The sequence below is a fragment of the Alligator mississippiensis genome, chromosome 15 (genome assembly GCF_030867095.1).
Source record: "Alligator mississippiensis isolate rAllMis1 chromosome 15, rAllMis1, whole genome shotgun sequence".
NCBI classification, from domain to species: Eukaryota; Metazoa; Chordata; order Crocodylia; family Alligatoridae; genus Alligator; species Alligator mississippiensis.
The window spans coordinates 6,191,584-6,219,410 of NC_081838.1; the positions used below are offsets into that span (position 1 = coordinate 6,191,584).

Here is a 27,827-nt window from a genome sequence, read left to right on the forward strand (position 1 = left end):
AAGCGCCCCTGAGAGAGCCCAAAGGCTGATTCTTGCCACGCTCGTAGCTCCCTTCTCGTGCCTCACTCAACTAACTGGTAAGTGAACCTGGCGGAGTGAAGATCCACCATTGGGCTTGTGTGCCTCTGGCTGCTTAAGGAACGATCGTGGCTTTTCTTGGATGCTGCCCGTTCTCCTGCAAGCCAGGCTCCGTCGTGGTAGCACCTGCAGAAGCACCGTTCATTCTCGGCTGGTGCCTTTGCTTTTGTAATTCAACCTTGTTCTCGCCAGGTTTAGACGAGACAAGGTAGGAAAGCCGGTGTAGGCACCCCTCTGTAAGTGGGGACTCAAATGATGAGACCTTCTTCTTCAAGAAAGTCTAGCGGAGGCAAAGCCTGGTTTCCCAGCATTATGGGTGCGCGGTGACTGGATTTAACACCTGTAGAAGTGGGAGTCCCGGTACTTCAGCTGCAAAGCATCTCTTTTTTTTCTTTTGGGACATGTTTATTTCTAGCTTAAGGTGTCTAGATACTGGGATCATTTCTCATTTCATTTCTGTGCTGGGGATTTAAAGTAAGTAGAGTCGTGTTTGCATTCAGATCATGCAGTTACTGCATCTCGTGCCATTTGTTTAAGAGGTGACAGTTAATTACATAAGTAAGCAAATGAATGACATAAGTGAGCACCTATGACTGCCCAGAGGAGTTTTCCATCTATTGACTCCTCTGTGAAATCCTATGAAATATGAACTTTCATTTCTACCCAGCAGAACTTGTACCATCTTTTCTCCGATGCCTGGTGAAGGGTGTTTGTGTCTGAAAGCTTGCAATTACAGAACTTTTTTTGCAATGATCTTGTCTAGCTAATAAAAGAGATCATCTCTACTACGAGTCCTGATTGCCAAATTAATTATATGCTTTCTACAGAAGCAAAGCAATTCATATTTTAAACCATACTGAGAATTATTTCACAGCATATCCAATTACATGAGCCTCAAGAGGAGTCCACCCTAAGGGCACACTTATGTGCCGTAACTTTACTTCTGAAAACTTGGCCTTTTCTATCTCTTTCCACGGCTCTCTCGTCAAGCAGCATCCGTTAAACACAAGCTTCCAGGTTGGATAGAGGACTTGCTGCCAAAAATAGCTCCAGCTTGAATGATCTGCAGCCACGTGCTCTAAGAAGTAGAAAGCACCACCCTGGGGAGACAAAACAATCCTTAAAATGGTCTTGGGGTATGCAGCATGCAGGATATTTCTTAGTTATCCTAAAAGTCTCTTTTCTCATTTACTCTGTCCAAACTGAGAACTGACACACCTTTAATACTAGTTTTCCTTGCATACTTTTCATTCAGTCTCTCTGTCTGTCTTTTTCCCCTTTTCTTAGTTCTTTTAAAATCTTTTTCTATTCAGTAGAATATTAATATGAACAGGAAATTACATATTTATACAGATGTTTAAAACCCACATTCTAAAAGATGCCTGACACTTTATCTGCAGAAATATGCTGTCCACAAAACTCTTGCATTTCCTTTATAGCATTTTAAAATCTTTCTCTGATTAAATTTTATTAATGGGGGAGGACTTCCGGTCTTCATTTTGACAAGTAACATTTAAATCCCTTTTGCTGCCCTTTGTTAGCTGATGCAGAATGCTTCACTATTTTCTTTTTTTTCCCTAAGGAAAATTACTTAGGAGGGAGGGAAATAACTAAGGGCTTAATTCTGCTATAAATGCTGGGTCATAATGGCAATACAAGTAAATGGGAATTGAATCCACAAAACACAGTTTGGCCTGAGTCATGGAGCAGATTAACCAGCATGCTCCTACTACTTTGCATTATTTTGGGTTGCATTGGAGCTGGAGACTTCGTTTAATTGGCCAGATAAATTGGATCTATGGTTGCTTTGCATCTTCCTGAGCAGCACAACACCACTAAAGGAGAATCTACACCAGTGACTGTAGAACAGGTATAAGAAGAAATGTCCCTCCCCAGTACTCACTGGTCTGAGCACTCTCTTAACTTCTTTCAAGACATCCTCTACATTCTGCACAGAGCACAGGACCAAGGTGCAGACCACTACATCCATGGAGCCATCAGCCACCTGGTTCAAGTTCTCCGCTGGAGCCACCAGGAAGTGCTCAAACTGCAGGTGCTGGTTCTGGTTCATGCTCTTGGAAAGACCACGCTGGAAGTTGCTGTTTGTGTCCGAACAGGTAATTCTACAGCCAGGTGGATAGAATTGGAAGTTGGTGCCAGTGCCGGTCCCAATTTCCAGCAGCCTCAGTACTTTCGAAGAGCCTGTGAACTCCTGCAGGTTGTGAAACAGCTCCCGTTTCTGCACTGATGTTTTCTGGTTGTAATGTTCAGAGAACCTCTCAATGAAAAAGGGGAAGAAGACCTTACTACCAAAAGGTTTCCATATGCCCAGGAACGATAGCAGATATATGGGCAGGGCAAGCAGTTGCACGCAGACACAGAGAAATAGGATTGCTGCCTCTGCCATTCTAAGAGAAGACTTGCACTGAGCAGAATTTGCTCATTTAAATATAATACCCCTTGAAGTGTAGGCAGATTGGATCTGTGTAGCTGCTTTGTTCACTCTTGGAAATGTGTCCTGCTCTTTAGACCAGCCTAGAATGTGTCCAGTAGACTTCTGAAATCTAATTTTAAAGTCCATTCACTGATGATGTCAGGAAAATCAGAGCTTCCTGCAAAGCAACCTACCTAGAGTTCATCTGAAACTTGTCCAAAAAAGGATCAGTTGATCAGTTATCAGTTTCTGACATGTCTAGGGCCTTGAAGCATGGCATTTGTAAAGCATCTGCAATTTTGCTGCCAATCTCCAAGCTAAACATTCAGCAACTTGCAGATTACAATTTTCCTTTCTCTTGTAAAACAGCCGTATCTGATCAGTGTTGCAGCTTAGATTTTGTGTTTTTACAAATTTCAAACTGCGCACCTGCACTCATGTCAACAGTGTTTAGTTTAGACTCTAGTTTAGACAAGGCACCAGACAGTTGTCACTGTTTTAACCAGTCTGTCATTTACACTTGCTTTAAACAAAGTGGTTAAAATGCAAGTAGTTGGTCTAGGCTACCACTGCACCCAATGGAACAATGGTAAGGCTCTTGTATTGAAATCTGTACTGAAGACACATGCTTATAGTTAACAAAACTCTTCTCAATACCATAGTAGCCTGTTACATGGAACTGTTGTGAATTTTTTTTTTTGTTAATAAAGGCAAAGCTTGTATTGCCTTTAATTATGGATCTAAACCAAACATCATGGTAGAAAATGGGCTACAAGTTTCTTCAGCATAACTACTAAGAAAATGTATGTAATGTAAAATCTTTTGTATTTAAATTGTTTTATGCCTTTCTCAGAGTTACTTAGCAGCACCATCTCTTACTAACTTAACTGGGAACAGTGGGGTCTTAGTCCCTGTTTGGTCTCAGCGTCAACAACAAAATCTGGTAAAAGGGCTTTGGGGTAAACACTTCTGCAAATCAAAAGAATATTTTCAGTAAATGTGATATGTAGGTACTTGGGCAGGCAAGGTTCTTTGAGTAGATGTGATATCTTTTATTAGACCAACTGAGTAGTTGGAAAAAAAATTATTGGCATGCTTTCGGGCGTAGTCACCCTTTTTCAGGCATGGGGAGTCATTCTCTGTAACACTCTCAGCTTTGTGAAGGTATACAGGCATAACTCGGTGAGAACCAAAAGGCAGGGACAGAGGTATTTGTTACCATGTTGTAAGTAGGAATGTGCAAGCTAGATATTGTAGTGTTTCTGTTTTCATAGTCCCTCATTCTTTAAACTTCCTTTGTTGGGCAGTGCCCTATAGAAGCCCATTCAAGATTGGTTTTACAGAATGCACAACACGTTTTGTACTCTCTCTTAGACTTCTATGGTTTGATCTTTCTTTCTTATAGTATGTCTCTACTCCAAAAAAGAAATGTCAGAATGGCACTTCATGCTTTGTTGCTGTTCATTAAGGTAGGACATCTAAATTAGGCCCTGAATGACACCTGTGCAATCCCATTGTCTTCAGATAATACACTCAACTGCAGCTGGGCAACATAAAGGTCATCTGAGTATGCACAGGTTTAACTGACTGGATTCTGAATGGCTTTGGTTATGGACAAGCTGGAACAGACTTTGTTGTTCATTTTAATCTTAGCTATGCTGAGCCTGATCAGAATGTGGACCAGTGTCGCAAAGGCACTAAGTAGTGTTGTTCACGTTTGCTAACTGCGTGGAAGGGCATTAAGACTTTTGGGGCAAGGAGTATAGTTTAGGCTACGATTTTTTTCAAATGAGCCTTGTTACAGATTTGGTAGTATGGTCTTAACCTGAGTTATGCATTAGTTCCCATGCTTAATAATAATTGCTTTAACAAAGATGGAAATCATAGGTGATTTGCCAGGGTCAAGGCTTCTCAGGTGCAGAACTGAGAATACAAACCTGAATGCTCCACCCTGTTCACTGTCCACTGTGCCCATTAGTCAGTGAACAGGATTATTGAGTCTACTAACGTTATCAGGACATGCTGAAGTATTGCAGCCAGTGTGTTTCAATGTGTGTTCAACCTGTGTTCAGTTGCTGCCATTGGGTTCAGATCAAGGGTGATGCAAAAAAAGCTCTTGGCTACAACCCTGATGCAAGTTCCTTTTATAGGAAGGGCCAAGGAGGAAATTGCTAGAGTTTTCTCAGTCAGGACTTCTCTGGTTTAATCATTTCACTTGATGTTTGAGAACTTCATTACCTAGAAAATTCTGGGATGAAGCTATCATCTGAGGAGCTAACCTGCAGAGATCCTTTTTGTCACCAATTTCTGTTTGCTGCTCCTCTTCTGGATAATATTTATGCCATTGATTTTGGTGGTTAGGGTGAATGATTGACCTGTTTGTGGGGAATACTGTTTTTGGGAACAACATATGTAAGTCACAAAGATGTATATAAGAGAAAGGGAAATATGCCTCCTCTGTCAGGAAATGGTTTGAATGGGACGTTACCCTCCCTCCAAATCAAACCACTGGTGTGTCCCCCTTAGGGGTAGGAGCCAACCTGCTCACTTAACAGAGGGAATTTTGCCATCTCCCCAAAATAGTGGGAAGTGACAAGCTGGGTCTTGTCCAGAATGTAGTCTGGACATTTTGTAGCATTAGCTCAGCAAAGTCTCTGTGTGTGAAGGGAAATTTGGCCTCTAATCTGAAAGAACAGTTGCCTTGCTTTAGCCACTAGGCTATCACAGACCATACTCTTAGTGTTCTGTTCCCAGATCTCCTGCTGTCTCACTCGTTCTGAGTGAAGCACTTACCAGTCCCTGTCTGTTTCTGGTCAGTAAACAGTGATCTCGCCAATATCTTCACAAGAACCTCTTTGAAGTCTAAGGACTTGATATTCGCAAAATCCTGTGAGAGCCTGAGTTGAAAAGTGCTATAAAATACAAATAAATAGACTGGTATTGTCTTTCCCACCTACAACTCTGGTGTAAACTTGATTTACACTCAAGCAGCGCGTTAAATATAAGCGTGCAGTTTTGTTCCTGCGGTTACCGCCTGTGCCTCCATTAAGTGCAATCGTTTGTTTCAATACTGATCATTAGAGACAGGCTTTGAGAACCAAATTCAGAGCTGATTAAATTCAAATGGAATTGCATTTGCGTTCACAATGCTGGAATTAGGCACTCCATTAATTTGTGTAAAAAAAACATTTTAAAAGGACTATCTTGTTACAAAAACGAGCGAGTTACTACCTCTAGTGGTAACAAAGGAAAAATATACTCAAAGACTCATTGAGAGCTTTCCTACTTTGTTAGCAACCTTTATTAGCATAGAAATACCACAGGAGAGAAACATTCAAAGAGATGTTTCATCAGAAATACTTTTCACTGCAGGCCAAGTGGGTATGGTGGTTCTGAGACTAAAGGGATGGTGGTGCTTTTTAAATTTCACACGCACCTCACTTTATTCTTCCTGACCGGAGTTAAGTATAAGCAGGAAACAAATGGAGGAACTGGCTCCGATTAAACTGTACAATACCACTTTTCTGCATTTAAACTTATAATTAGTTATCATTACTGTTTAACTTGACCAAAAATGTTCAAGCTTGCTCAGCAGCAGGACCATATGGTTATGCATGTGTCCCTAACCCTGTTTTATCTTCTACCCAACAGCTGCTGTCTTGACCTTTTTTCTCTGGATGTTACTTATTTACCCTACTTTCATCTGTTGTCCCTTGTACCTGTCCTCACCCCCTGTTTACAGTGAATCCTCTTCTTTCACCTCCCAACTGCCAGCATTTACCAGTAAAGATTTTAAATTGGAAGCTTTAAAGGTAAGCAGAAAGTATTCACTTATTTCTGTGCCATAGGATATTGGCTCCGTAGGGCCTTCTTGCATGGTGATTTTGGGCAGCTCTTGGAGCTCTTAAAACCTGGATTGTCTGCACATTCATATCTGAAGCTAGCTTTAAGCATTTTCTCTCATCTGTGCTATCAAGCTAGTGTTGCATTAAGGTGCAGCCACTCTAGGCTACACATTAATGTAAACACCCCACCCTCTTCCACTGGCCCAGATTGGGCCCACTGCCCCCACCCTCCCCAGCAGCCCAGAGGCAGCTGGGTAGGCAGGTTAACCCTTCTCTGCCTGCTCCTCTGGGACAGGCAGCAGGGGCAGTCACAAATAAGTGGGGAGAAAGGGGTAGAGGAGGGCCGGGGGGGGGGGGAATTCTGGGGTCAGGGTCAAGCCTGGAAAGGGAGGGGACAGGATTCTTACCTTTCAGTCCTCCAGGCTGCTGCTGGCCTGAAGTGTGACTGCTTCAAACTCAAGCTACCAGTGACAACTAACATGGATCAATGTTTGTGCAGCTCACAGTGTAAAGTGAGACGAGGCTTTATTACTGATTCTGTGGTGGAGAACTAGACTTCTGAGGGATGCTTGTAGGTTTTAGCTCTGTATTGGCTAGGGATGGTCCTGTAAAGGAGCTAATTGCACCCTAACATGCCCTGTAGCAACTTTTACTGGGATTATGATGTGTAAAAATGGAGTAACAATCAGATATGAGAAGGCATGCCAGCTTGCCTGCACTTGTCTGAGGGAAAATACACAGTGGGATTAAAGAGATACAAGAGAAGGTATCTCCCTGCAGGACAGAGCTTCCTTCCTAATTTTCAGTGAAATGTAATTTTTGGTTTTTGTCTTCAGGCTGCTTGTCCCCAGCATGACAACCCTGGCTAAGAACTCTGGCTGACAGGTGAAAGACCATGCCCCACAGTTAAGGTAGCTGCACATGCTCAGTAAATTTCCCTCTGTTATTTTCACAAGCCCAGCAGGGCAATTTGAATGGGTAGATAGTTACTATGCAGGAGATGCTATGTGAAGAGGCCACAATCATGGAGAATTGAAGGAAAGCACAGAGACTATTCAGCACTGAAGTGGGGTCTGTTGTCTCACAGTGTATGAAGGTAATTATTTCACAGCATATCCAATGATATGAGGCAGAACAGGGCTCCATTTCATTGGGCCATTTATGTGGCACAGCTCCAGTTGAGAGAACTTTGCTTTCTCCAGGTCTTTCCAGGTCTCTCTGGTCAGGCAGCATCCGTCTCCCAAATATCTCCAGGTTGGCTCCCATATCTGTTGCCAAAAGTAGCCCCAGCTGGAAGGATCATCAGCCACATGCTCCAAAAAATAGAAAGCACCACCCTAGGAATAATGCAGTTAAAATGTTTCTGGGATGAAGAAGGACTTTTAAAATAAGTTTCACAGAATCATAGGAAATTAGGGTTGGGAGGGACCTCAGGACTTCAGGATGTCGTTTACTCCAGCCCCCCACTCAAAGCAGGACTATTCCCAAGTATATCATTCCAACCAAGGCTTTGGTTACCTGGGTCTTAAAAAAGTTTGTGGATTTCATTTGCTAAACTTCAACAGCAAGCATACCTCCACTCCCACTCTGGATCCCCATATGTCTCCAGGAACTGCCTCCCATTATCAAATTGATTTTTGCTTGGAGACCTGTCAGCATTCCCTTGCATGCTCTTTCTGCCTGATTTCACCCATAAGATTAAAAATATTATCACTGTTATGTTTATATGGGGGGGAGGGGCATGCAGTGGTGGCATTTGAGTCCTGTACTCAAAGAAAAAATTGGGGGTGGGGGGGGGAACGGTCTTGTGGTTGGGAATCATGGGTTCTTGGCCCTGTCTAGCCATTGTTGCCTTATGTGCCCTCACACAAATCGCTCAACATTCCTGCAATTTCTCTTTCCCCCCTGAGGGTGCAGATGGTCAAAACATGTATTCTAACTTCCATGGGGGGTAATCTTGCTTTATTAATGTTTATAAAGCACAATGAAGTAGATCCCAAAATATGAGGACTGGGTGTCCACAGACAACAGAAATAGCCTATTACTGGTAATGATTTGCAACATGTAGTAAAGTTCAATTAAGTGGCAGCCTTGTGAACTGCCTGGATATTTAACTGGGTCAATAATTACAGGGCAGATCTGGTGCAATATATTTTCATGATTAGAAACAATGGACAAATGGCAGAAGAGCTAGTACCACCAAGTTTCTTCATAATATTTTAGTAAGGCTGTGAAGTCAAAAGGGTGGTGACACCCACCAACAAGTAGTACTATAAAAAAAGTGAGATGGACTCTCAGGGAAAACAGAAACTGAAAATAAAACAGGTTTATATAAATCAATCCCTTTCTGTTCAGGAGAATTCACATCTGCCTTCTATGAACTGCCCTCTTTTCAACAAATATCTGTCTCAATCATTTCGAGATGCATGAGGGATCTGCCCCGGATACTTTGCAATCTCATGGTTTTTAGGGATTCCTCAGAATTTGATTCTAAACCTTGGCAGACAATCTTGGGTAAATGTGATAGCTCTTATTAGAGCACCTAAATAGTTGGAAAAATTGTTCTTTGCAAGCTTTCGGGCATAAGCACCCTTCTTTAGGCGCAGAGAGAGTCTGCTGGTGTTTGTGTAGTCGCTTGGGTGGAAGAAGGGTGCTTGTGCCTGAAAGCTTGCAAAGAACAATTTTTCCAACTATTTAGTTGGTCTAATAAAACATATCACATTTACCCAAAGAAGCTTTTCTGCCTGTGTCCTTAGACCAGTGGCTATAACCAACACCCCTAATTCTGACTCTTGTGCATTTTTGCCAGAATCGCCATCAAAATGCAGGAGTACAAGTAACTCCATACTGCTGACTAAACAATAGACTTGAGCTGAGAACACTTGGGCAGGGAGCCAGAACAGTTATCCACTTTGACCTGAAGAAGTGGGCTTTATGTTAAAAAAAAAAAAAAAAAAGGCCATTGGGTGAGACCAGAGTTCTGTCAATCCTGCTGTATGAGGTGTCGGAATTCAGCTATCAGAAGTAAAAGGGTAAGGGCATGTACTTAATTTGTTTTCATCCAACACTGTGAAACATAGTTCAGTCTAGTACAATTTTAGCCTCAGCGGCTGTACAAACTATTGCACAAGAGTGAGGTAGTTTTCATCTTCACGAGAGTCTTACTTGTCATTTCATCTCCCCACTGGGGAGTTGTTCATTTTAGGACTAGATTTAGCTCTACTTTGCAGTATAGTTTTAGATTCTTGCACTGTAAGGCGTGCTTTTCTCAAGTTAAGAAAAGCACCCCAAATTAAGGATAAACTTTTCAAAAGCTTATAACTGACTTAAGCGGAGAAGTTCTGCTTTCCCAGTCTTTTAGGTGCTTAGAGGCCCCAAATTTTACAGATGCTTGGGTCTCAGAAGTAGGTGCTTTATAAACATCTTGTAACATGGCTATTTTTAATTTTTAATTATGTAACAATGCTTTTATCATGTGATTTTTAAAAACATTTTTTTTTTTTAAAGGAAGGTTTGCTTGTTTGAATAAACCACACTCCTTGCTGCAGAGGTTTGCAGACCAGATACTGTAGTGTTCAGTTAGTGCATATAAACCAGAATTAAAATTGCATAAGTGAAGCAGAGAAACCTGTTTTCATTATCTTTGTTGAAAGGGAAGTACATAGATAGCACCAGTGCTGAACTGATTTTTAGATTCAGCTTTACTCTGTGACTAGCAGTGCATACAGTCTAAACACAAGCTGGTGCTCGTATGGCATAGTTTGGCCTATAAGGAAGCAAAACAGTCTCCCTATATTGCACTGCAGTGTTCTGTACTCACCGGCCTGAGCACTCGCAGGACTTCATTCAGGACTCTCTCAATGCTGCTCACTGAACACAGCACCAGGGTGCAAACCACAGCATCCATGGAGCCATCAGCCACAGAGTGCAGGTTCTCACCAGAAGCCACCACAAAGTGCTCATACTGGAGATGCGGGTTTTGAGCCATACTCTTCAACAGGAACTTCTCGAAGTTGGGGTTGGGGTCAGTACAAGTCAGCCGGCAGCCAGGTGGGAAGAACTGGAAGTTGGCACCTGAGCCTGTGCCAATCTCCAGCAGGTTGAGCTCCCCTGAGGGGCCTGAAAACTCCCTCAGGCTGCTGAAGAGCTCCTGCTTCTTCTCAAAGAACTTGAGGTTGTAAAAGTTAGCAATCCTGGCCATGGCATATGGGAAGACCTTTTTACAGAAGGGCTCCCATAAGCCCAGGTAAACCAGCAGGTAGACAGGCAGTGCAAGGAGCTGGACACACCTTTGGAGGAGAGGTATCAGCACCATCAGTGCAACTGGAAGAAAGTAGGATCCTTTGTATGCTGGCTGTAAACAGGACACTCCAAGCTTAAGATTACACTTAAAGTTCACTGCTCAGGATATGGCTTGCTCTGAACCGGTTGTGCCCGGTTTCCAGAGCTGGCTGCCTTCCCCTTTCTTTCTTAAAGTGATACAGCCCAATACAGCAAGAAATACAAGCAGCACAGCTGAAGGGAAGGCAGAGAGAAAGTGAGTTGTTTGCTCAGTACTGCTCTCTGGCCGGACACAGCAAAGCTCCTGTGTGTGTGATTAAGTTTGTACTGTTCCATGGAAAGCCCCAGTACATGATTCATTAGCACATATTTAAATGCTGACCTGGACTGGACCAGAGTGCTCCGGCCCTGATAGAATGGAGCCCATCATCTGTAAAATGCCAGTGTTCAATCTCAAACAGAGGTCAGCTTGTTGGGGTGTTATATTACTGTAACTCTCCCTGTTTTTCAAGTTCTCTTGTTACCTGACTGAGGGGCATCTCTGTAAGGATTCTACCCTGCTCTAGACTGCCACGATTTAGGCAGGCCCGAGTCTGGATGCTCCAAATCTGGAAATGCGCAGCAAGGATGCTCCGTGGGATTTCCCCTCTACCACTCTCAAGCACACAAGAGACAGCTCTTGTGAACGGACACTGGCATCACTGTAGCTGGGTGTTATCCTCATTGTGTGGATGACTCTGGTTTAACAGATTGTCCCAAAGTCACACCATATGTCAGCAGCAGGTCAAGCCATTTATCTCGACTGCGTAACTGATTCCATTGAATTCTCTTTAGCTTCATTGATTACAATAATATGCAGCTTTGTTTGGCATGCCTGTAGATAGGGTTCCCTATTGCATTTCTCAGTGCCCTTTATTTAATCTTGTTGCTCAATTAGGTATTTTCCAGGTTGCCTTCATAACCCAGTGACTTTCTTTGTTTCCATTTTGTGTGTTTAGAAACTTAAAACTGCCCCATAAGATCAGGCATTTGGCCAGGACAGTTCAGCTGCTAAGTGTCTTGTACCTGATTGTCACGGCGGGGTCCTATAGGAGGGCCACGACCTCCTTAAGGCCCTCTCTCCATGCCAATTCGGCCCAAGGACACCCTCTATTCTCGCCCGCCACATCTTTGATGTTCAGTAGGTTCGGGAGGCTGCCTTGCATCTCCTTGGGCACGTAAACTCCTGGACCCCTCGTGGGTCTTATCCTGCACCCATGGGTGCCTTGGGGCACCCTAGCCTTATGGGCTGCTCGTGGCTCCTACCAACCCCTAATACCACACCCCAAGCCTCGCTGATGTACTGGACGTTGGTCTGTCACAAAATCAACTTGCCCGCTCCCTCGGGCTTCTTCTATGGTCTAGCCCACTCCCGGGCCTTCTCTGTGTGCTCTATGGTAATGCCCACTCCTGGGCTCTCCCTATGCCCGCTTTGCACTTCCTAAAATGCTGCCCCCTTCCCTGGGGCTCTCGAGGCCAACTTTAGGCCTTCTCTAAAGCGTCGTCCCTTTCCGGGACACTTATCCGCTCTGGAACTTATTATCAAGCCCTCCGGTCTCTTAGGCCCACCGCACTACTATTCTCTCTTATGCAGGCTCACCGCACTGCTATCCTCTTTTACCAGGGACCACCGCAGTACCTTGCCCATCTCTTGGGGTGCTGTGCTGCTAACCCCTTTTGTCAGGGTCCACCGCAGCACCCTACCCCCGTCTGAGGTCTACTGCCGTGCTAGCCTATAACCGGGCTCGCTACATCCGTCTTGGGCTTCTCAATAAGGCGCTCCCCCTCTTCAGGGCTCGCCATGCCCACCTTGGGCTTCTCAATAGTCCCCCCTTTCTCTGGGACTCTACATGCCCACACCAGGCTCCCCAATAATAATGCTACCCCCTCTCTGGGGCTCACTGTGCCCACGTTGGGCTTCTCTAAAGTGCGCTCCCCCTTCCTGGGGCTCACCACACCCACACTCAGGCTTCCTAGTAATGCCCCCTCCTGGGGCTCATCGTGCCTATGCTGGGGCTTCTCAAAATGCCCCTCTCTAGGGCTGGGGTCTACACACCCCGCAAGTTGCAGCCTTACTGGCACCTGGATCCCCACACTATTGTGGGTCTCCTATGAGGCCTCCAACCCCTATAGCCTCTCTCAAACCACTGGTAACTTCAAGCCTCCTGGCTATAACTCAAACACAACCCAAAGCTGCCTGACTATTGCTTAACTCTGCTCAAGCGGTACTTGCTGTTAGGCTTCTCTCTGCATCCTGACTCCAGGAACTCCTACCCCTCTGGCTGCTGGCAGTGAACCGCTAGCCTGGCCTTGACTCTAGGCTTTATAGGAGCCAGGCCCTGCCCCCTACAGGCAGCTGACTCTTATTAGTTGCCCTGGCAACCCACAGCTGTGCTCATTATCGCTGCTAGGGCTTTTCCCCAGCGGTTTTCCTTTCTAGGAGCAGGGCAGTGAGGTGTGCTGCGACACTGATATAACAGAAAATGAAGAAAACGCCTTCCTTTTTTCTATAATGACATTTTTCTTTTTTAGCTCAATTGGCAGTACAGTTAAGAGTTTTTGGTGCTTCTAAGCTTTTAGAAAATGTAACATTGTCTTATTTATTAGTCATGGTCAAGCCCTTTTTTGTGCATGGCAGCACTGAATCTTGCTCTTCATAGTCTCCTTCTCCCTTTCATTTTTCTTCCCCTGCTTCTGTTGAACCATTGACATTGTTAAGAATTTCAGAACCCAGAAGTTGAACATCTGAGTTTTCACTGAGGGAAGAAATCAGTATCCAGTATCTCTAGGATTAATGTTGGAGTGAGAGAAAGGTGTCTGCCTTTCCAAGAACACAGTCATCCCTTAACAAATAATAGACAAAAGTTTGGAAGTGAAAGAAACATGTTGAAGTTCTCCCATAAATCAGACTGAACAGTGAAGATTACTGCCATGGTTAAATACAGAATTAAACAAGTCTTAAATTTGTTCATCTGGGACTATAAATGAAAGGGAACACTGGTCAATAATTTAGGCAAATACACCCTCTAGTGGAAAATGGATCAAAAAACAGGTATGATGCAGCAGCCCTGATTTATTTCCCCAATTTTATTACCACCTTCTGTATTTCCTCAGGACATAAAACGTACCCAAAGGAAAATAAAGCAAAACAGGGAAAATTACATAATCCACTCTTGATCCTGATTTAAATTTTTCTAGGCTAGAAAAGTTAAAATGCATGAGAGCAATGTGCACTGATATGTCACGTCTTCTACATTTTTCAATTAGCTCAAAAAATTACATAACTCCGCTTGTGTAGGTGATCTAGAGTTTTGTGGTGATTTGCAAAGAAGCAAAAGTACCTACCTTATTCATCTTCTATTTGAATAAATCAAATTAAGCATAGATTTGAAAACCCTTAGGCAAGACTTTGATATCTTTTTCTTCCCCTTGAGGTAAGAGTTTCCTTTTTGAGTAGAATTATAGTCATGAAATGAAAACACAAGTCAGGGGATCAGAAGATATGGCTATAATCATCTAAGCTCTGGATCACTTTGTTTGACATCATAATAGAGGCTTACATTTTTAAAAGCGACTAGTGGTGTGGGTTGTATTTACTTGTAATGATGAGGTGATGTGGAGGAGTTTGCTCTGTTGTTGTTAAGATTATACCTATTCTGTGGACAAGTGGAGGACTTGCATTTTGGAAGTGTGTGGAGGCCCAGCTGAGATTGGTGCCCCGTTGTGCTCTGTGCTATACAAACATATAATAAGAGGCAGTACCTCCTCCACTGATTTGTAATCAAATAGAAAAGACACAGAGGGTGTGACAGAAAGGATGCCATGTCTAACAGATGCTTGTAACTGAGACACAAAACAGAAATGGTTGCTCAGATTTGCAGGGGGTTTATTATTGAGCCACAAGTGTTTATTTTTGAGCTAGAAATGGACACAGATCTTCAAAATCCTAGTCCAGTGCACTTACCAGAAGGTCCTTCTCACTGGATACTCTCAAATAATGTGATTTTTGTTTTGCAGCCCAATGGAGCACTAAACTGGGATATAAACACTCCCATTCAACAACCACTAACTTCCAGGCCAGAAGTGGTATAGCTGGCTTAGGGCAGTGCTGTGCATACACCAGTAAGCTCTCCTGAGAGGTAGAGCTTTTTGGCCATTGCCACCTCTTTTGGTTTAGAAGGCAGCACGTGTGGTTGATGTTGCATATTTCAGCGCAATGCTCAGTGGAACTGGTTGGGTATAGTATAGTCTTGCCCTAAATGTATCAGTTATACTTGCAGAGGTGAGTGAATGTGCAGAAAGTCCCATGCACAGTCATTTGAGGGTTTTTTTTCCCTTTAATTAGTTTACTTCAGCCCACAGCTAATTTTTTTATTTGATTTTTTTTTTTTTTTGCAATTGTTAACGATGTATTTTTAGCCATATGAATGCTTGTGGGAACCAACTGTGTGTGATCACTTGTAATTCCGACAGTTCTGTACGCAGTCTAGAAGCTCTGTAGACAAATATAAATATGTTCTTGCCCCAAGGAGCTTATAAATTAAGTCAGACTTAATTTACAGGAGGACAGTGCACCAAAGGTATAGCAAAGGGAAAGGAGGGTTGATCAGGAGAGGTGCTTGTTGAGGATATTACTCATATTTGCTTGTACTGCGCAGCTGTGTGTTCCTTAAAGGGACAATGCATTGTCAGCTAGTTATTACACCAGATCAATAATTACAGCATTAGCTTTGTTCTGTTCTCTAAGTGATTTTACCAGGAAAGCATTGGGTTTTTTCCCCACCTCTACAATTACAGGCAACTCAAAGCATACCTGGAGCCACTTTTGAAACTGACAAGTGTTTCTGAAGCTACTAGCCATTTTGGGAGCCCTATTTGAGCTGGGCAGAATGGTGAATTACTTATATCGTATCAAATTCCATACTGTGAGGACCCATGGGTTTCAATGTAAAAGAGCTTTCACTGTAGGTGCCCTACCTCTGCTTTCTCCAGGTCTCTCTGGTCAGGTAGCATCTATCTCCAGATATCCGCATCAGAAGGATGAGATTTATGCCAAAGTTGCTGAGCCACTAGAGTCTGAAACCACAAATTGCAAGCAGAGATTTTCACCTTGAGAAATAACAAGGGTCCTTACTATACTGATCCTCTGTCTTGGCTTACTTCTGCATTGGTGCTGTTACCACATGGTGCATCCTGTGGCTATCAGAAAGGTTCCACAATTCCTTCAGTACAGCACAGGGAAGTACCGCAGAGTTGGAGAGAGAAGGCTATGGGGGGAGCTAGAGACTGCAGGGATGCTGTAGCTGCAGGCCATAGAGAGGTCTGGAGAGCCTGAAAATTGAGCAAAACAGCACCATCCTGCTGGCAGGGCCTGGCAGTAGCTGTGGCAGGAATGCCTGAGGCAATCCATAGGCAGATGGACTGTGCAGAGGGTTATAGTGGAAAGGAACCCCTTTTGGTTTGGGACCGTCTCAAAATCTGTGGTGCTTTGATCCAGGGTTTCGGATTTGATAACCGTTTGCTTGTTTGTTTTGTTTTGCTTTGTTTTCAGTTAACGTGCAGCATTGAATATTTTTGTACTTGGGCATCTACAGACCACATCTGCCCTTATTTTACAGCCTCACAGAAGTCAGCAGCATAAGATGAGGGCAGATTTAGTTCCTGTGTCATTTTAAAAGGAAGATAAATGAGTTCTCAAGTGTAATACTCAGTGTCCTGTTGGCTTGTCTGCTCAGCACTCGGCTCCTACAGTTCCTAAAGCTGCGTTCAGAGGACAAGGATTCAGAATTCTCAGGAAAGGGCACTTCGGCAAGGTATGTGTTTTTAAAAATAGTAACCTCGTACAGTATTTCAGGTTGTCGTCTCAGCAGACGCTTTCCACAGACATAGTCCTGTTGTCAAAAATCTACATACCAGTCAAAAATAATTCCAAGGTTTAATTCTAGCAGTCCAGATTATAGGAGTAAAAAGTGTTTAATTCCTTTTAAATGAAAATGGGTAACTTGGCTCAGTTGTTATTACTTATCAGATGGGGAAACACAGTTCTGCATTCCTGTATGGTGCAAGTGTTGAGCACCTTGCAACTCCATCAGGTGGCAGTTTAAAAGCTCCATTGTTTTCAGTTGGACCTGCCAGGTGCTGATCTCCTGCGTTCCCAGTTCCTTTGAGAGATTCTGAACTCTGGGAGGATGACAGATTTATTTTCTTGCAAGTAATAAATCAAATTTAACTTACTGTTCAGTGAAGACAAGCCCTGAAATCTGCAATCAGGCCCATGCATAACTTCTAAGTGTAAATCCTGGTGGAGCCACAGGGGGGGTGTGTGTGTGTGTGTATGTATATATAATATAAAATTATTGTTATATGGCTAGGTGAAGTCAATTTGTGGCACAAGGGGCATAGTTTTAACCCTTCTTGGCAACATTGCGGTGAAAACTACCTGGTTCTTGTGGCCACTAGGATTTTATGGCAAGATAACTTATATGCATGAACAGTACCCCTTTTTTGACAAAAAAGACACAGCTTCATGACTTTATCAGAACTTTTGAATTTAAGTTCTCAGCAAAAAGTTCATAGGGCTCTGATAACCTCAGTTCTGTTCCCTGCTCTATCACTGGTCTGTTACTGTTGGTTGTAATATAGCTACCTGAATGGAATGGTTAAAACACAGTGAGATCCTTTGGACTCTGGCAGGAGGAACTGTACTCTGTTCAGCATCTGAAAACAACTGGGTCTCCTGCTGTAGTGTGTGAAAGCTTCCTTGGAATCAGTTTAACCTGCATGGCACAGTCTATTCAGTCAGGCATTCACCTCTGTGTGCATGCAGCTTTGAGACTTTTGAGCCAATATTGGTATGGAGAGTCAGTTTAGTTTAATGGAAGAGTCTGTTTAATGTAGCTCAACTTTTTGTGCCTACTCTCAGAGCTTTTTGGATCAGTGTATTTAAAAAAATAGTCATAGTCACACCAGGACAAAATATTGTCTGTGCAGCTGCTCACTGGCAAACAAGTCCTGCTTTGGATTGTTTATCTTGACTGTAGATCTCAACTTTTACATACTGTCTTTCCCTAGTACAACCAAAAAAGCCTTCATGATCTCTTGTTTGTCCTACACAGCTGTAAAGAAAGAAAGGATGGTTGCTAGTGAGAATACATGTTATTTATTTTAATTTTATGATTAAACAGGACTTTTTGTCTGTCTCTAATATTGGTCCAGTGAATGGAACATTCCAGTGAACACAACAGTTCTCAGTTCTGTTCCCAGTTCAGCCAATAGATGGTCCATTACAAAAATTTGACATGGGGTTTCTAGCTCTCTCCCATTTCTCCATCTGTAAAAAAGGGATAACAACACTGACTAATTTCTGTGGAGCACTTTTTAACACTTTTTTGCATGTATCCTTCTTCTTATTTTATTATTTGTAACAGCTTAAAATTGTGATGCACTCAGGGCCATCCCCGGGGGGGGGGGGACGCAAATCAGGGCCACTATCCTGAACCCACACTTTGGGGGGCCCCACGGAGCCGGGCCAGTTTCACGTCTGGCCACTTGTCCCTCCCCCCACCACCGTGTCCAGGCCCCACACAGGCTGATTTGCACCCTGACACACTCATCTCTGGATGCACTTCAGCAGTATACTGCCTTGGGTATCACATTAGTAGTATTTTTTTTTTAAGGTTCTTGACCCCTATTACAAAGCATTGCATAGCCTCTGAATAGTTAAGCACTTTTAAACCACTGATATTTACCATAAGCTTTGCTGAGGTAAGCTAATTATTGTGCTAGCTATACCATTGTTCTAGACCAGGGGTTATCATTCAGGGGTATGCGTACCCCCAGGGGTACTTAGAAAGGCCATACAGGGTATGCACGGGCAGGCAGATGGGTGGAACAGAATTTGCCCTGGGGCACGGCGGTGTCATCTCTCCCAGCGTGTTTACCTCTTACCCCTGGCCCTACATGGCAGATCATGGCGCCTCCCTTCCCTTTACCACAGTTCACTCTCCTGATCTGGCTGCTGGGCTATTGCCCTCAGCCAATAGCCAGTGATGGTTCACGGTGGCGGTGGTGGATGCTGCATGCAAGCTCTCCCCCGATTTGGCCTCCCCTCCCAGCACTGCCACTACACGGATCCCGGGAGGGCATAGGAGGCGTGCACACCTGGATCTGTGTGCAGGGCTGGGTAGAACAGGCTGCGGGCGGGGCTGCGCTGAGAGCTGTTCCCGGCAGGGGTGCTGAGCTGCACTGCACTCAGGGTGGCAGTGCTGGGAGTGGGCTTGGAGGGGCAATGGCGAATTCTGGAGTGGCTGCAGCCCCTCCTGTAACCCCCCTGCTAGCACAGCCACCTGTCCCAAGTGCAGCCTGGCCCAGTCCTTCACTGGGAAGAGCCTGGTGCTGCCTCAACCCCAGCCCACCCCGCACACAGATCCAGGGGTACGTGCCCCCCCATGCACTCCCAAGGTGTGCATGGCTCAGTCCTGGCTGTGCAGCACCTGCCCCTGCCCCACTCCTTCCCTCGCCGCAGGGGCCTACAGGAGCGGGGCTGTTGGGGGGGTGGGGGCTGCAGCCACTCCAGAATTCACCATAGCCCCCTCAACTTCCCTCCCAGTACCGCCGCCACCCGCCTGAGTGCAGCCCAGCCAAACCCCTGCCAGGAAGAGCTGGTGCCACCCTGGCTGCAGGCCGCAGCTTACCTTGCCCCCCGCGGATCTGGGGCACATGCCCCCCATGCCCTCCTGTGGGTGTGTGTAGCGTCGGGAGCCGCCCCTCCCCTCCCTGTGCCCCCTGGATGAGCCACTTGCAGCTCCGTCCCACACCCCACTCCACCTCACCCCAGCGTGCAGTGCCTGCCCCAGCTCCACTCCCTCCCGCAGTGCAGGGGCCTCAGTCTGCTCCCCCCTTAAAAACAAGAAAAAAATATGAGGGGGTACAGGAGCTAAAACTTTGAGTCAGAAGTGGTACATTTTTTTAAAATGGTTGAAAACCCCTGTTCTAGAGTTAAGGTTTACATAAACGTATCTGGTATGTAGTGCTCATGGCTTCCATTTTTAGGCAGGAAGCCATCAGTATCCAAAAGATATGATGTAAACTTAATAACTAGAATATTTTTTGAAGATCATTTTTGGTTTACTTTTCTGAGGAAACTAGGTTCTGGAATGTATAAAAGGCCCCTCAGGCTTAATTGAATTCACTTCCTTTAATCTATTATTTATATGTACGGGCAGCTTCTGTTCTCTTCCACTAACCTGTTTTTTGCCTTCCTAATTTTTCTACAACTAGCAATAACTGCCTTTCTTGATGAGTGCACTTTGTGCTGACGATCCAATGGCTACCTTAGAATCATAGAAAATGGGGGATGGAAGGGACCTCAGGAGGTCACATCTAGTCCGACCCCCTGCACCAAGCAGGACCAGTCCCAACTACATCATTTAGCTAATGTGGTCCCCATTTTTAAGAAAGGGAGGAAGGAGGACCCAAGTAACTATAGGCCCATAAGCCTCACCTCGGTCCTTGGTAAGATCTTGGAGAAAATCATCAAGGAGCACATCTGCGGGGGGCCAGCAGGGGAGATCATGCTCAGGGGCAACCAGCATGGGTTCATCAAAGGCAGGTCCTGCCTGACCAACCTAATTGCCTTTTATGACCAGGTAACTAAACCCTTGGATGATGGTGTTGCCATGGATGTAGTCTTTCTAGACTTTAAGAAGGCCTTTAACACTGTCTCCCACTGCATTCTCATTAATAAATTAAGCGACTGTGGCATTGATGCCTACACAGTTGGATGGGTAAAAAACTGGCTGATGGGGGCACACCCAGAGAGTAGTGGTGGAAGGGTCGTACTCAACCTGGCGAGATGTGAGCAGTGGGGTACCCCAGGGCTCGGTCCTCAGGCCCGTACTGTTTAACATCTTCATCAGCAACTTGGACGAGGGGGTTGAAAGCACATTGTCCAAGTTTACTGATGACACTAAGATGTGGGGCGAGGTGGGCACACTCGAAGAGAGAAAGAGGCTGCAACTACATTTAGACAGACTACAAAAGTGGGCAGATGAGAATAGGATGGGGTCCAACATAGACAAATGCAGGGCGCTGCACCTTGGGAGAAGGAATCCACAGCATACATACAGGCTGGGGAGTTCCCCTCTTGAAAGCACAGAGGCGGAAAGGGATCTTGGAGTCATCAGCTGCCAATGCCAGACCGCAGCCAGCAAGGCCAGCCATACCTTGTCGTGCATCTAAAGATTCATCTCAAGCTGGTCCAGAGAGTTGATGCTCCCCCTCTATGTGACTTTGGTCAGGCCGCAGTTGGAGTACTGCATCCAGTACTGGGCACCGCACTTTAAAGGGGATGTGGCCAGCCTGGAGAGGGTTCAGAGGAGGGTCACCCGCTTGGTGAGAGGGCAGCAGGACAGGCCCTATGAGGCGAGACTGAGGGACCTGAAACTGTTCAGCCTCAGCAAGAGGAGGCTGAGGGGGGACCTGGTGGCTACAAACTCATCAGGGGAGATCATCAGTAAATAGGAAGAGCCCTTTTCTCCCCAGCACCGCCTGGGGTGATGAGGAACAATGGTAATAAGATGATGGAGAATAGGTTTAGGTTAGAGATCGGGAGGCAATGTTTTACGGTTAGGGTGGCCAGAATCTGGAACCAGCTTCCTAGGGAAGTGGTCCTCACCCCTACCTTGGGTAAATTCAAAAAGAGGTTGGATGATCACCTGTCTGGGGTCTTGTGAACCCAGCATTCATTCCTGCCTGTGGCAGGGGGTCAGGCTAGGTGATCTGTTCAGGTCCCTCCTGACCCTAGTTACTATGTAACTATGAAACATCCCAGCCAAGGCTTTGTCTAGCCAGCTCTTAAAAACTTCCAAAGATGGAGATTCCACCACCTCTCTGGGTAGCCTGTTCCAGTGCTTTACTGCTCTAGTGAGAGAGAGTTTTTTCCTAATATCCAACCTCAATTTCTTTTTTTGTAGGGGGGAGAGCAAAACTAGACACAGGACTCTAGATGTGGCTTCATGAGTGCCAAATAGAGTGGGAAAATCACTTTCCTCAGTCTGCTCAGGCAACACTCCTATTAATGCAGGCCATCCTGTTGGCTTATTTTCAGCTTATTGTCCACTGTTACCCCCAGGTCCTTTTGTGCAGAGCTGCAGCTTAGCCAATCAGTCCCTGGCCTGTACTGGTGTATGGGATTTTTCCACCCTAAGTGCAGGACTTTGCACTTGTCTTTAGTGAACTTCATGAGATATCTTTTGGTCCAATCCTCCAATTTGTCTAGGTCTCTGAATCCAAGCCCTACTCTTCAGAGTATCTACTACTCCCTCCAGCTTGGTGTCATCTGCAGACTTGCTGAGTGTGCACTGCATCCCATCTTTCAGATCGTTGATGAAGATGCTGAACAAAACTGGCCCCAGAACTGACCCCTGGGGCACTACTTAATACCAGTTGCCATTGAGCCATTGATTACCACCCTTTGAGCCCAACAATCCAGTCAGTTTTCTATTCACCTTACAGTCCATTCATCCAACCTTTACTTCCTTAGTTTGCTTGTGAGAATGTTGTGGGAGACTGTATCAAAAGCCTCGCTAAAGTCGAGGTATATCACATCCACTGCTCTCCCTGCATCCACAGTGCCAGTCATCTCATCATAGAAGGCAGTCAGGTTGGTCAGGCATGACTTGTCCTTGGTGAGTCCATGCTGACTGTTCCTAATCACCTTCTCCCCCAAGTGCTTAGAAAGGGATGCCTTGAGGACCTGGTCCATGCTTTTTCCAGGAACTGAGGTGAGGCCCTTTTTCTTCCCTTTCTTAAAGTTGGGCACTATATTTGTCCTTTTCCAATCATCTGGAACCCTCCCAATTGCTACAGGTTTTCAAAGACAATGCTCAGCAGCTCTGCAATCTCATCAACCAGCTACATCAGCGTGGTGAAGTACTGGAATGAGTTGCCTAGAGAGGTGGTGGAATCTCCATCCTTGGAGGTTTTTAAGGCCTGGCTCAACAAAGCCCTGGCCGGAATGATTTAGTTGGGGATGGTCCTGCCTTGAGCAGGAGTTTGGACTGGATGACTTCCTGAGGTCCTTTCCAGCCCTCATTTTCTATGATTCTAACTCCCTCAGTACCCTCAGTTTTAGCACTGGGTATGAAAAGTGATGTGGCTGGCATCTGATCAGCATAAGCCAAGTATTTTAGCAGCAGAGGAATAGAAGTAGAAAATACTTAGAGCTTATTCCTCCCTTGATACTTCCATGTAACTCAGTAATCCTAATGGGAACCTCTTGCTTCCAGCAAAAGGAGACTCTTCCCCTTGATTAATTAGATACTTGAAAAGGGAATGAGATAAAATGGCTACCTCTAGTCTGATTACTGATCCACTACAGTTTTTCCCTCTTTCACATAGTGAAATGTTGTGTTCTGTTTTTAAATTTGCCACTGATGAAAGATTGACATTGCTGGAGACAGAAGTCTGATAGTCTGTATCCCTGGGGCATAAGGCACCTAACTAGTCTTACAGTTATCTCCCCAAGTCTCTTATTTGGTTTATAGTGGCACATAAGTGTCCCAGTTATGGACTCGCCTTTCATTGTGTTGGGTTCTGTATGAACACAGAACCAAAAAATGGGCCCTGTCACAAAGTGCCTCTAACATTAGTACACGATGAAAGAAAACCAGTATAAAAAATGTATAAAGGAAATATAGAAAGTAATGGGTAGCGTGATGGCCAGAGGTCTTTGCACACCAGCTGCCTAACCGTGGGCAAGCATTTTGTAGGCATTAGAGCACAGGAGATTTTTAAGAAGGTATTTGGAGGAGGAGGCACTTTTGGAGATGTTTATGAGAAACTTCTCCCAGGTACAAGGGAAGCATGTCAGGAATTATGAAAGAGGTTCTTTGAAAATATCCAGAATACCCAGTCTGGCTTTCTTAGCCCAAAATGAGGGTTAGGGTTTTGTTGTGGACTGGAGGTATGCTTAGCTTGGGCAGCTGACCTAATCCCATAGAAGCAGAGTGATTTACTGGGATGTACTGAGCCATGAAAAAGTAAACTTCACCATTGAATTTAGGATCCATAGCAGTGGTACCTCCCCATCTGTCTGCAGGAAAGGGTTTTCCTTTCTATGCTTGTGGAGGAGAAAGCATGCTGCTCACTGCAGCTTGAAAAATTACATCTCTTCCACTGTGCCCACCTGTGCTTCCCAGAATTGTCCCTATAAATCTTTTAGCTCTTTCCTCTGTACCTTCAGGTAGATAGGGTGGAACTTAAGCAATCAATAAAGTAATGAATTAGTTAGTATGTATGAGCAGTTCAGCTGTGTATGATGAGGCCCTATATAGCTAGCTCAAGTGATAGCAATCTATGCATTTGGAGCAAGGAGAAGTGAGTTTTGATTCTATTGACTCCAAGCAGTCATTGCTTCAATATTATTTGAATTGTAGTGGTGTGTAGTGGCCCCATCTGAGATCAGAGTCTGTTTTCCTGGGACCTGCACAGACACAAAGTGAGAGACTCTCCCTGCTCTGGGGACCTTACAGACAAGACCAGTAAAGTGTGGAAGGGAGAGTGTCGGCACTGGATATAGGACCCAGATGCTTTGTTCTGGGGGCACTTAAAACCCTTAGACCGACCACAACCTTTCTATTTGATAATAAGCAAATGTACTGATATATAGTGGTAACAGAAAAAAATCATTCAAGCAGTTCTATAGATACCAATCCTAGGGCTGCCATCAGAGTCGAGATGCATCTAGCCCAGGCGCGAGCTTCACTCAGAGGTTCTCTCTTGAATGTCAGATGTCAGCAGCCTGGAGGTTGGAGGCCGAGGCTCAGTCCCCCAGTGGGCTGGATGAGATGGGCTGGTGGTGTGCCCTCTGTCCATGGTGCCTCAGGTTCCCTCTCGAGGACCACTTTTGGGGATGAGGACACTTTGTTGCTCCAAATTTCCATTTGTTTTTTAATTCTTTTCTTTATGACTTTTTTATTTGTGACTATCGCTGATTTGGTCTTTCTGTGGTCATCACATTGTTTATGTTCTGTCCTTCCAGCATATTCCTTTGTTTCATAAATCCATTACATGTACATATCCTAATTTGGGCTTTCCAGGTCTTTTCCTAATTTGGTCTGCTCCTCCAAAACTGGAACTTTCAGGCCCCCATTCTTAGGCCTTGTGAGCTAGTACCACCTTCTCTCATATTATGGAACAGTGTTGTATATGCCCACAATTTCCCAGCCTGTGTGTATAGCCGTTGGCCTTGTTGCTTGCTTGGATTAGATACCCTGTCTGCCTCAAAGGCTGTGAGAACTGTGTGTGTGACCACCAGGCCTTTAGAAATCAACTAACCCTTGCAGCTGTTCTGGGCCATTATTCTAATGTATTTACAAGCCAGTTCCCAGAAACAAACCTCTAAATACAATTTTCTAGCCATCAGAGAGTAGAGAGGGGAAGTGACTTGCCCAAGTTCACATAACAAGTCAGAGGCAAAGAACTCAAGTTTTCTTATTGCCCCTTCATTGTCCTGTCTGCTAAAATATGGCTTATCTCATCCATTAGGATTGTACATTCTCTAGGGCAGGTACCAGTGTCCACCTATCAGATCTTTGTGCCTTAAAAAAAATCCATGCTGCCTCGTAAAAGGCAAGTTCACTCTCGCTCATTTGCCCACATCTTGACTGAAGGAGTTTATCAAGCACTCTCTTGGGAGACGCATTGCATTGGTTTGCTAGCAGTGGCTGCTCAGGAGCATCCTGAGGGCTGGGCTTGGGCTGTGGAGTTGGAAACTAAATTCTAGACAGCTAGAGAGACATGTACTAAACATTGTGTTTCTTCTTAAAAGAGAGGTCCATCATCTCCATTTCAACCCCAGAACTTCGAAATAATTTTCAGGGAATTAGAAGATTCTTTATAGAGTTTTCAGTAAGGTATTTGTGTCACAATAGTGCCTAGGGTAATCATTGGAGATTGCTGGGTGCTGCACAGACCTATAGTGAGAGACTGCCCCAGTCCCTATGTGCTGCTCTCTTAGGAGCAAGGGGTGGGAGAAAAATGCTAAAAGAACAGAGAGAGGGGAAGTATTTTTCTTTTGTATTTACATTCATAATTTGCTGTTCCCCTGAAAAGGCTTGTTGGGTGATGACTGGTGTCACAGACAAGTGGTAGACCAGCCTTGATACTGAGTTTCCAGGCCTCTCCTCTTAGCATAAGCTATGTCCTTGAGATAAACCCAACATGACACAATGATGTTCATCTGTATGACAGCTTGGCACATGTGTAACTGTACCTGAAAACTGGGTTGCGCTTGTAAACTAAGCCCATAAATAATATATTAGGTTTGAAACCAGGTTGTTTTAGAATCTATTTTGAAGACATGCTGAGTTATCCTCTATAATAATTTGCTTAATTAGTGTCTTTGTCATTCTGTCTGTCATGCTCAAAAAAATGGATTTGCGTTCACTTTTCCGGACTTGTAGTGACTGATTTCAATTAGTTATGGTGTACTCTCAGTATCTGAGCAAAAATTGTCTTTTAACACCCTTACTTTAGCTCTAACTCATAACACCCTTACCAAGGTGAAGCAGAAAATAGACAACAATTGAATGCAGAAAGAATGGCAAGACTAAGACAAAGTGAAACAAATGAGCAAAGAGGATGTCGTAGAAGAGATGCAATGGAAAGGCAAAGGGTTTACAGAGACAGTAGAAGACAGGCTGAAAGAGTAGACAATAGATTCACTGAAGACGAGATTGAGAAACATAGTTGTGGATTGATGAACGTGGTGTGCCAATTTTGTTACTCTTCAAACTTCAAAGCTGAAAGACCATCAGATGGCCAATTCCTGAGTTGTCATAAGGGTAAAGTGATTCTGCCTCCAAGAAGACTGTTTCCAGAGTATATGCAGGATTTGATAACAAATTGGAACAATGAGCATTACCAGAACTTTAAAACAAACATTCAATTATACAATAGTGCATTGTCTGTTGAGCAAAGGCCGTTGTGATGAGATGTATGATTCACAGATCGTGTGGAGGATTGAATCCAAATGCCCCATGCATGGAAAATGATCATTGTCTGAAGAAATAACCAAAGGATTTTAGAGAGGAGACGCTTGGAAACGTTGATGGATACCCCCTAGCCTATTTTTTGCCCGTCATTTTTGACAGGCTTTTATACTAGTAGACAAATAAATCCCCTAACCCTTTGAATCAAGAGCCTGGCCTTGGATCACAGGGGTTGGCCAGGGTGCTACTGGAGGTTCTCAGCACTATCAGGTGCTAAGACCTTTCCAACTGAGGCTCCATTCTTTCTACTCACATTGGCATCAGTGGGCATTGAGAGTGCTTTGAACATTAGAGGCTTGGGTGAAATCCTAGTGTCTTGAAATCAGTGGGAGTTTTGACACAGTTTCAACAGAGCCAGGATTTCACTGTTGGTACTTCTAGCCAGGAAGCATCGGAACTTGGACACTTCCTTCAAAAGAGAGCAAGCAAGGTTTGTAGCTGTTTGCCCGAGAACAAGAGAAGATACTTTAGTTCTGTATCTAAAAAGCCACAATTTTCTTTGGATATCAGTTTTTGACTCTTTCTTTTCAGCACTGGCTGCATCTCCTTTCTGTGCTTAGAGAGGAAAGCTAGTGTTGCTTCTTGTGATATCACCCAAATGGACTGCACAGTTTCAATATGGTCAATATTCAGTCATGAATATGGCAGTCGGTTATATGCAGTACTTGTGGGCTGTGGTCACATGTCATTAGGGTTAGGATTTGAGTTGTTTGGGAATTTTTTTGACAAAAGCCAGCCAAGAAATGCCTTTTTACTGAAACCAAAAGCACTTGCTGGAAAAGATCTGTTTTGGTGAACTTCCTGTTTAAAAAATTCTAAAGAAGTTTTCAAATGTCCCTTTCACTATTTTCAAAATGAGCACTTGAGAAGTTATTTCTTTCTGCTCAAAATATATTTTTGTCATGAAACATAATTTAAATAAAGTAAAATTTTAAACAAAAAAAAGTGTGAATGTGTTTGATTGACCTGATCCAAATATTTGTTGTGTTTTTTGATTTGTGAATATTTTTGAGATTTCAATTCCTTGTCCCTTTTTCAGGGCTAGAAAATTACTGAAAATTGTAACAGGATGAAAACAATTGCCCACCCATCTCTACA

At 44.3% G+C, this 27,827-nt stretch overlaps 2 protein-coding genes and 1 long non-coding RNA gene across 3 annotated transcripts; 1 reads left to right on the forward strand and 2 right to left on the reverse strand.

Annotated features, from left to right (window-relative positions):
* Window positions 1–461: 461 nt before the first annotated feature.
* On the reverse strand, window positions 462–7,262 carry LOC102577057 (N6-adenosine-methyltransferase TMT1A-like). The gene is made up of 2 exons (XM_006264643.4): window positions 1,982–7,262; window positions 462–1,178 (listed from the first exon to the last, which is right to left on the reverse strand). Exons 1-2 carry the CDS (start codon window positions 2,483–2,485, stop codon window positions 942–944), a joined length of 741 nt encoding a protein of 246 aa, XP_006264705.1. The 5' UTR covers window positions 2,486–7,262; the 3' UTR covers window positions 462–941.
* Window positions 7,263–7,370: 108 nt separating this feature from the next.
* Window positions 7,371–11,724, reverse strand: LOC102571011 (N6-adenosine-methyltransferase TMT1A). The gene is made up of 2 exons (XM_006264616.4): window positions 10,178–11,724; window positions 7,371–7,694 (listed from the first exon to the last, which is right to left on the reverse strand). Exons 1-2 carry the CDS (start codon window positions 10,670–10,672, stop codon window positions 7,458–7,460), a joined length of 732 nt encoding a protein of 243 aa, XP_006264678.1. The 5' UTR covers window positions 10,673–11,724; the 3' UTR covers window positions 7,371–7,457.
* Window positions 9,033–27,629, forward strand: LOC132245589 (uncharacterized). Its single transcript, XR_009457299.1, has 3 exons — window positions 9,033–9,389; window positions 16,296–16,490; window positions 26,215–27,629. It is a non-coding gene; the product is annotated as an uncharacterized LOC132245589 (long non-coding RNA).
* Window positions 27,630–27,827: the final 198 nt, after the last annotated feature.

Bases quoted from the DNA above. Each gene is read 5' to 3' on its own strand.
- LOC102577057 (XM_006264643.4), bottom strand. From the start codon at position 2,485: ATGGCAGAGGCAGCAATCCTATTTCTCTGTGTCTGCGTGCAACTGCTT. The intron at 1,179-1,981 runs GTGAGTACTGGG...TTGTCTCCCCAG, and splicing joins TTAAGAGAGTGCTCAGACCA to GGTGGTGCTTTCTACTTCTT.
- LOC102571011 (XM_006264616.4), bottom strand. From the start codon at position 10,672: ATGGTGCTGATACCTCTCCTCCAAAGGTGTGTCCAGCTCCTTGCACTG. The intron at 7,695-10,177 runs GTGAGTACAGAA...CATTATTCCTAG, and splicing joins TCCTGCGAGTGCTCAGGCCG to GGTGGTGCTTTCTATTTTTT.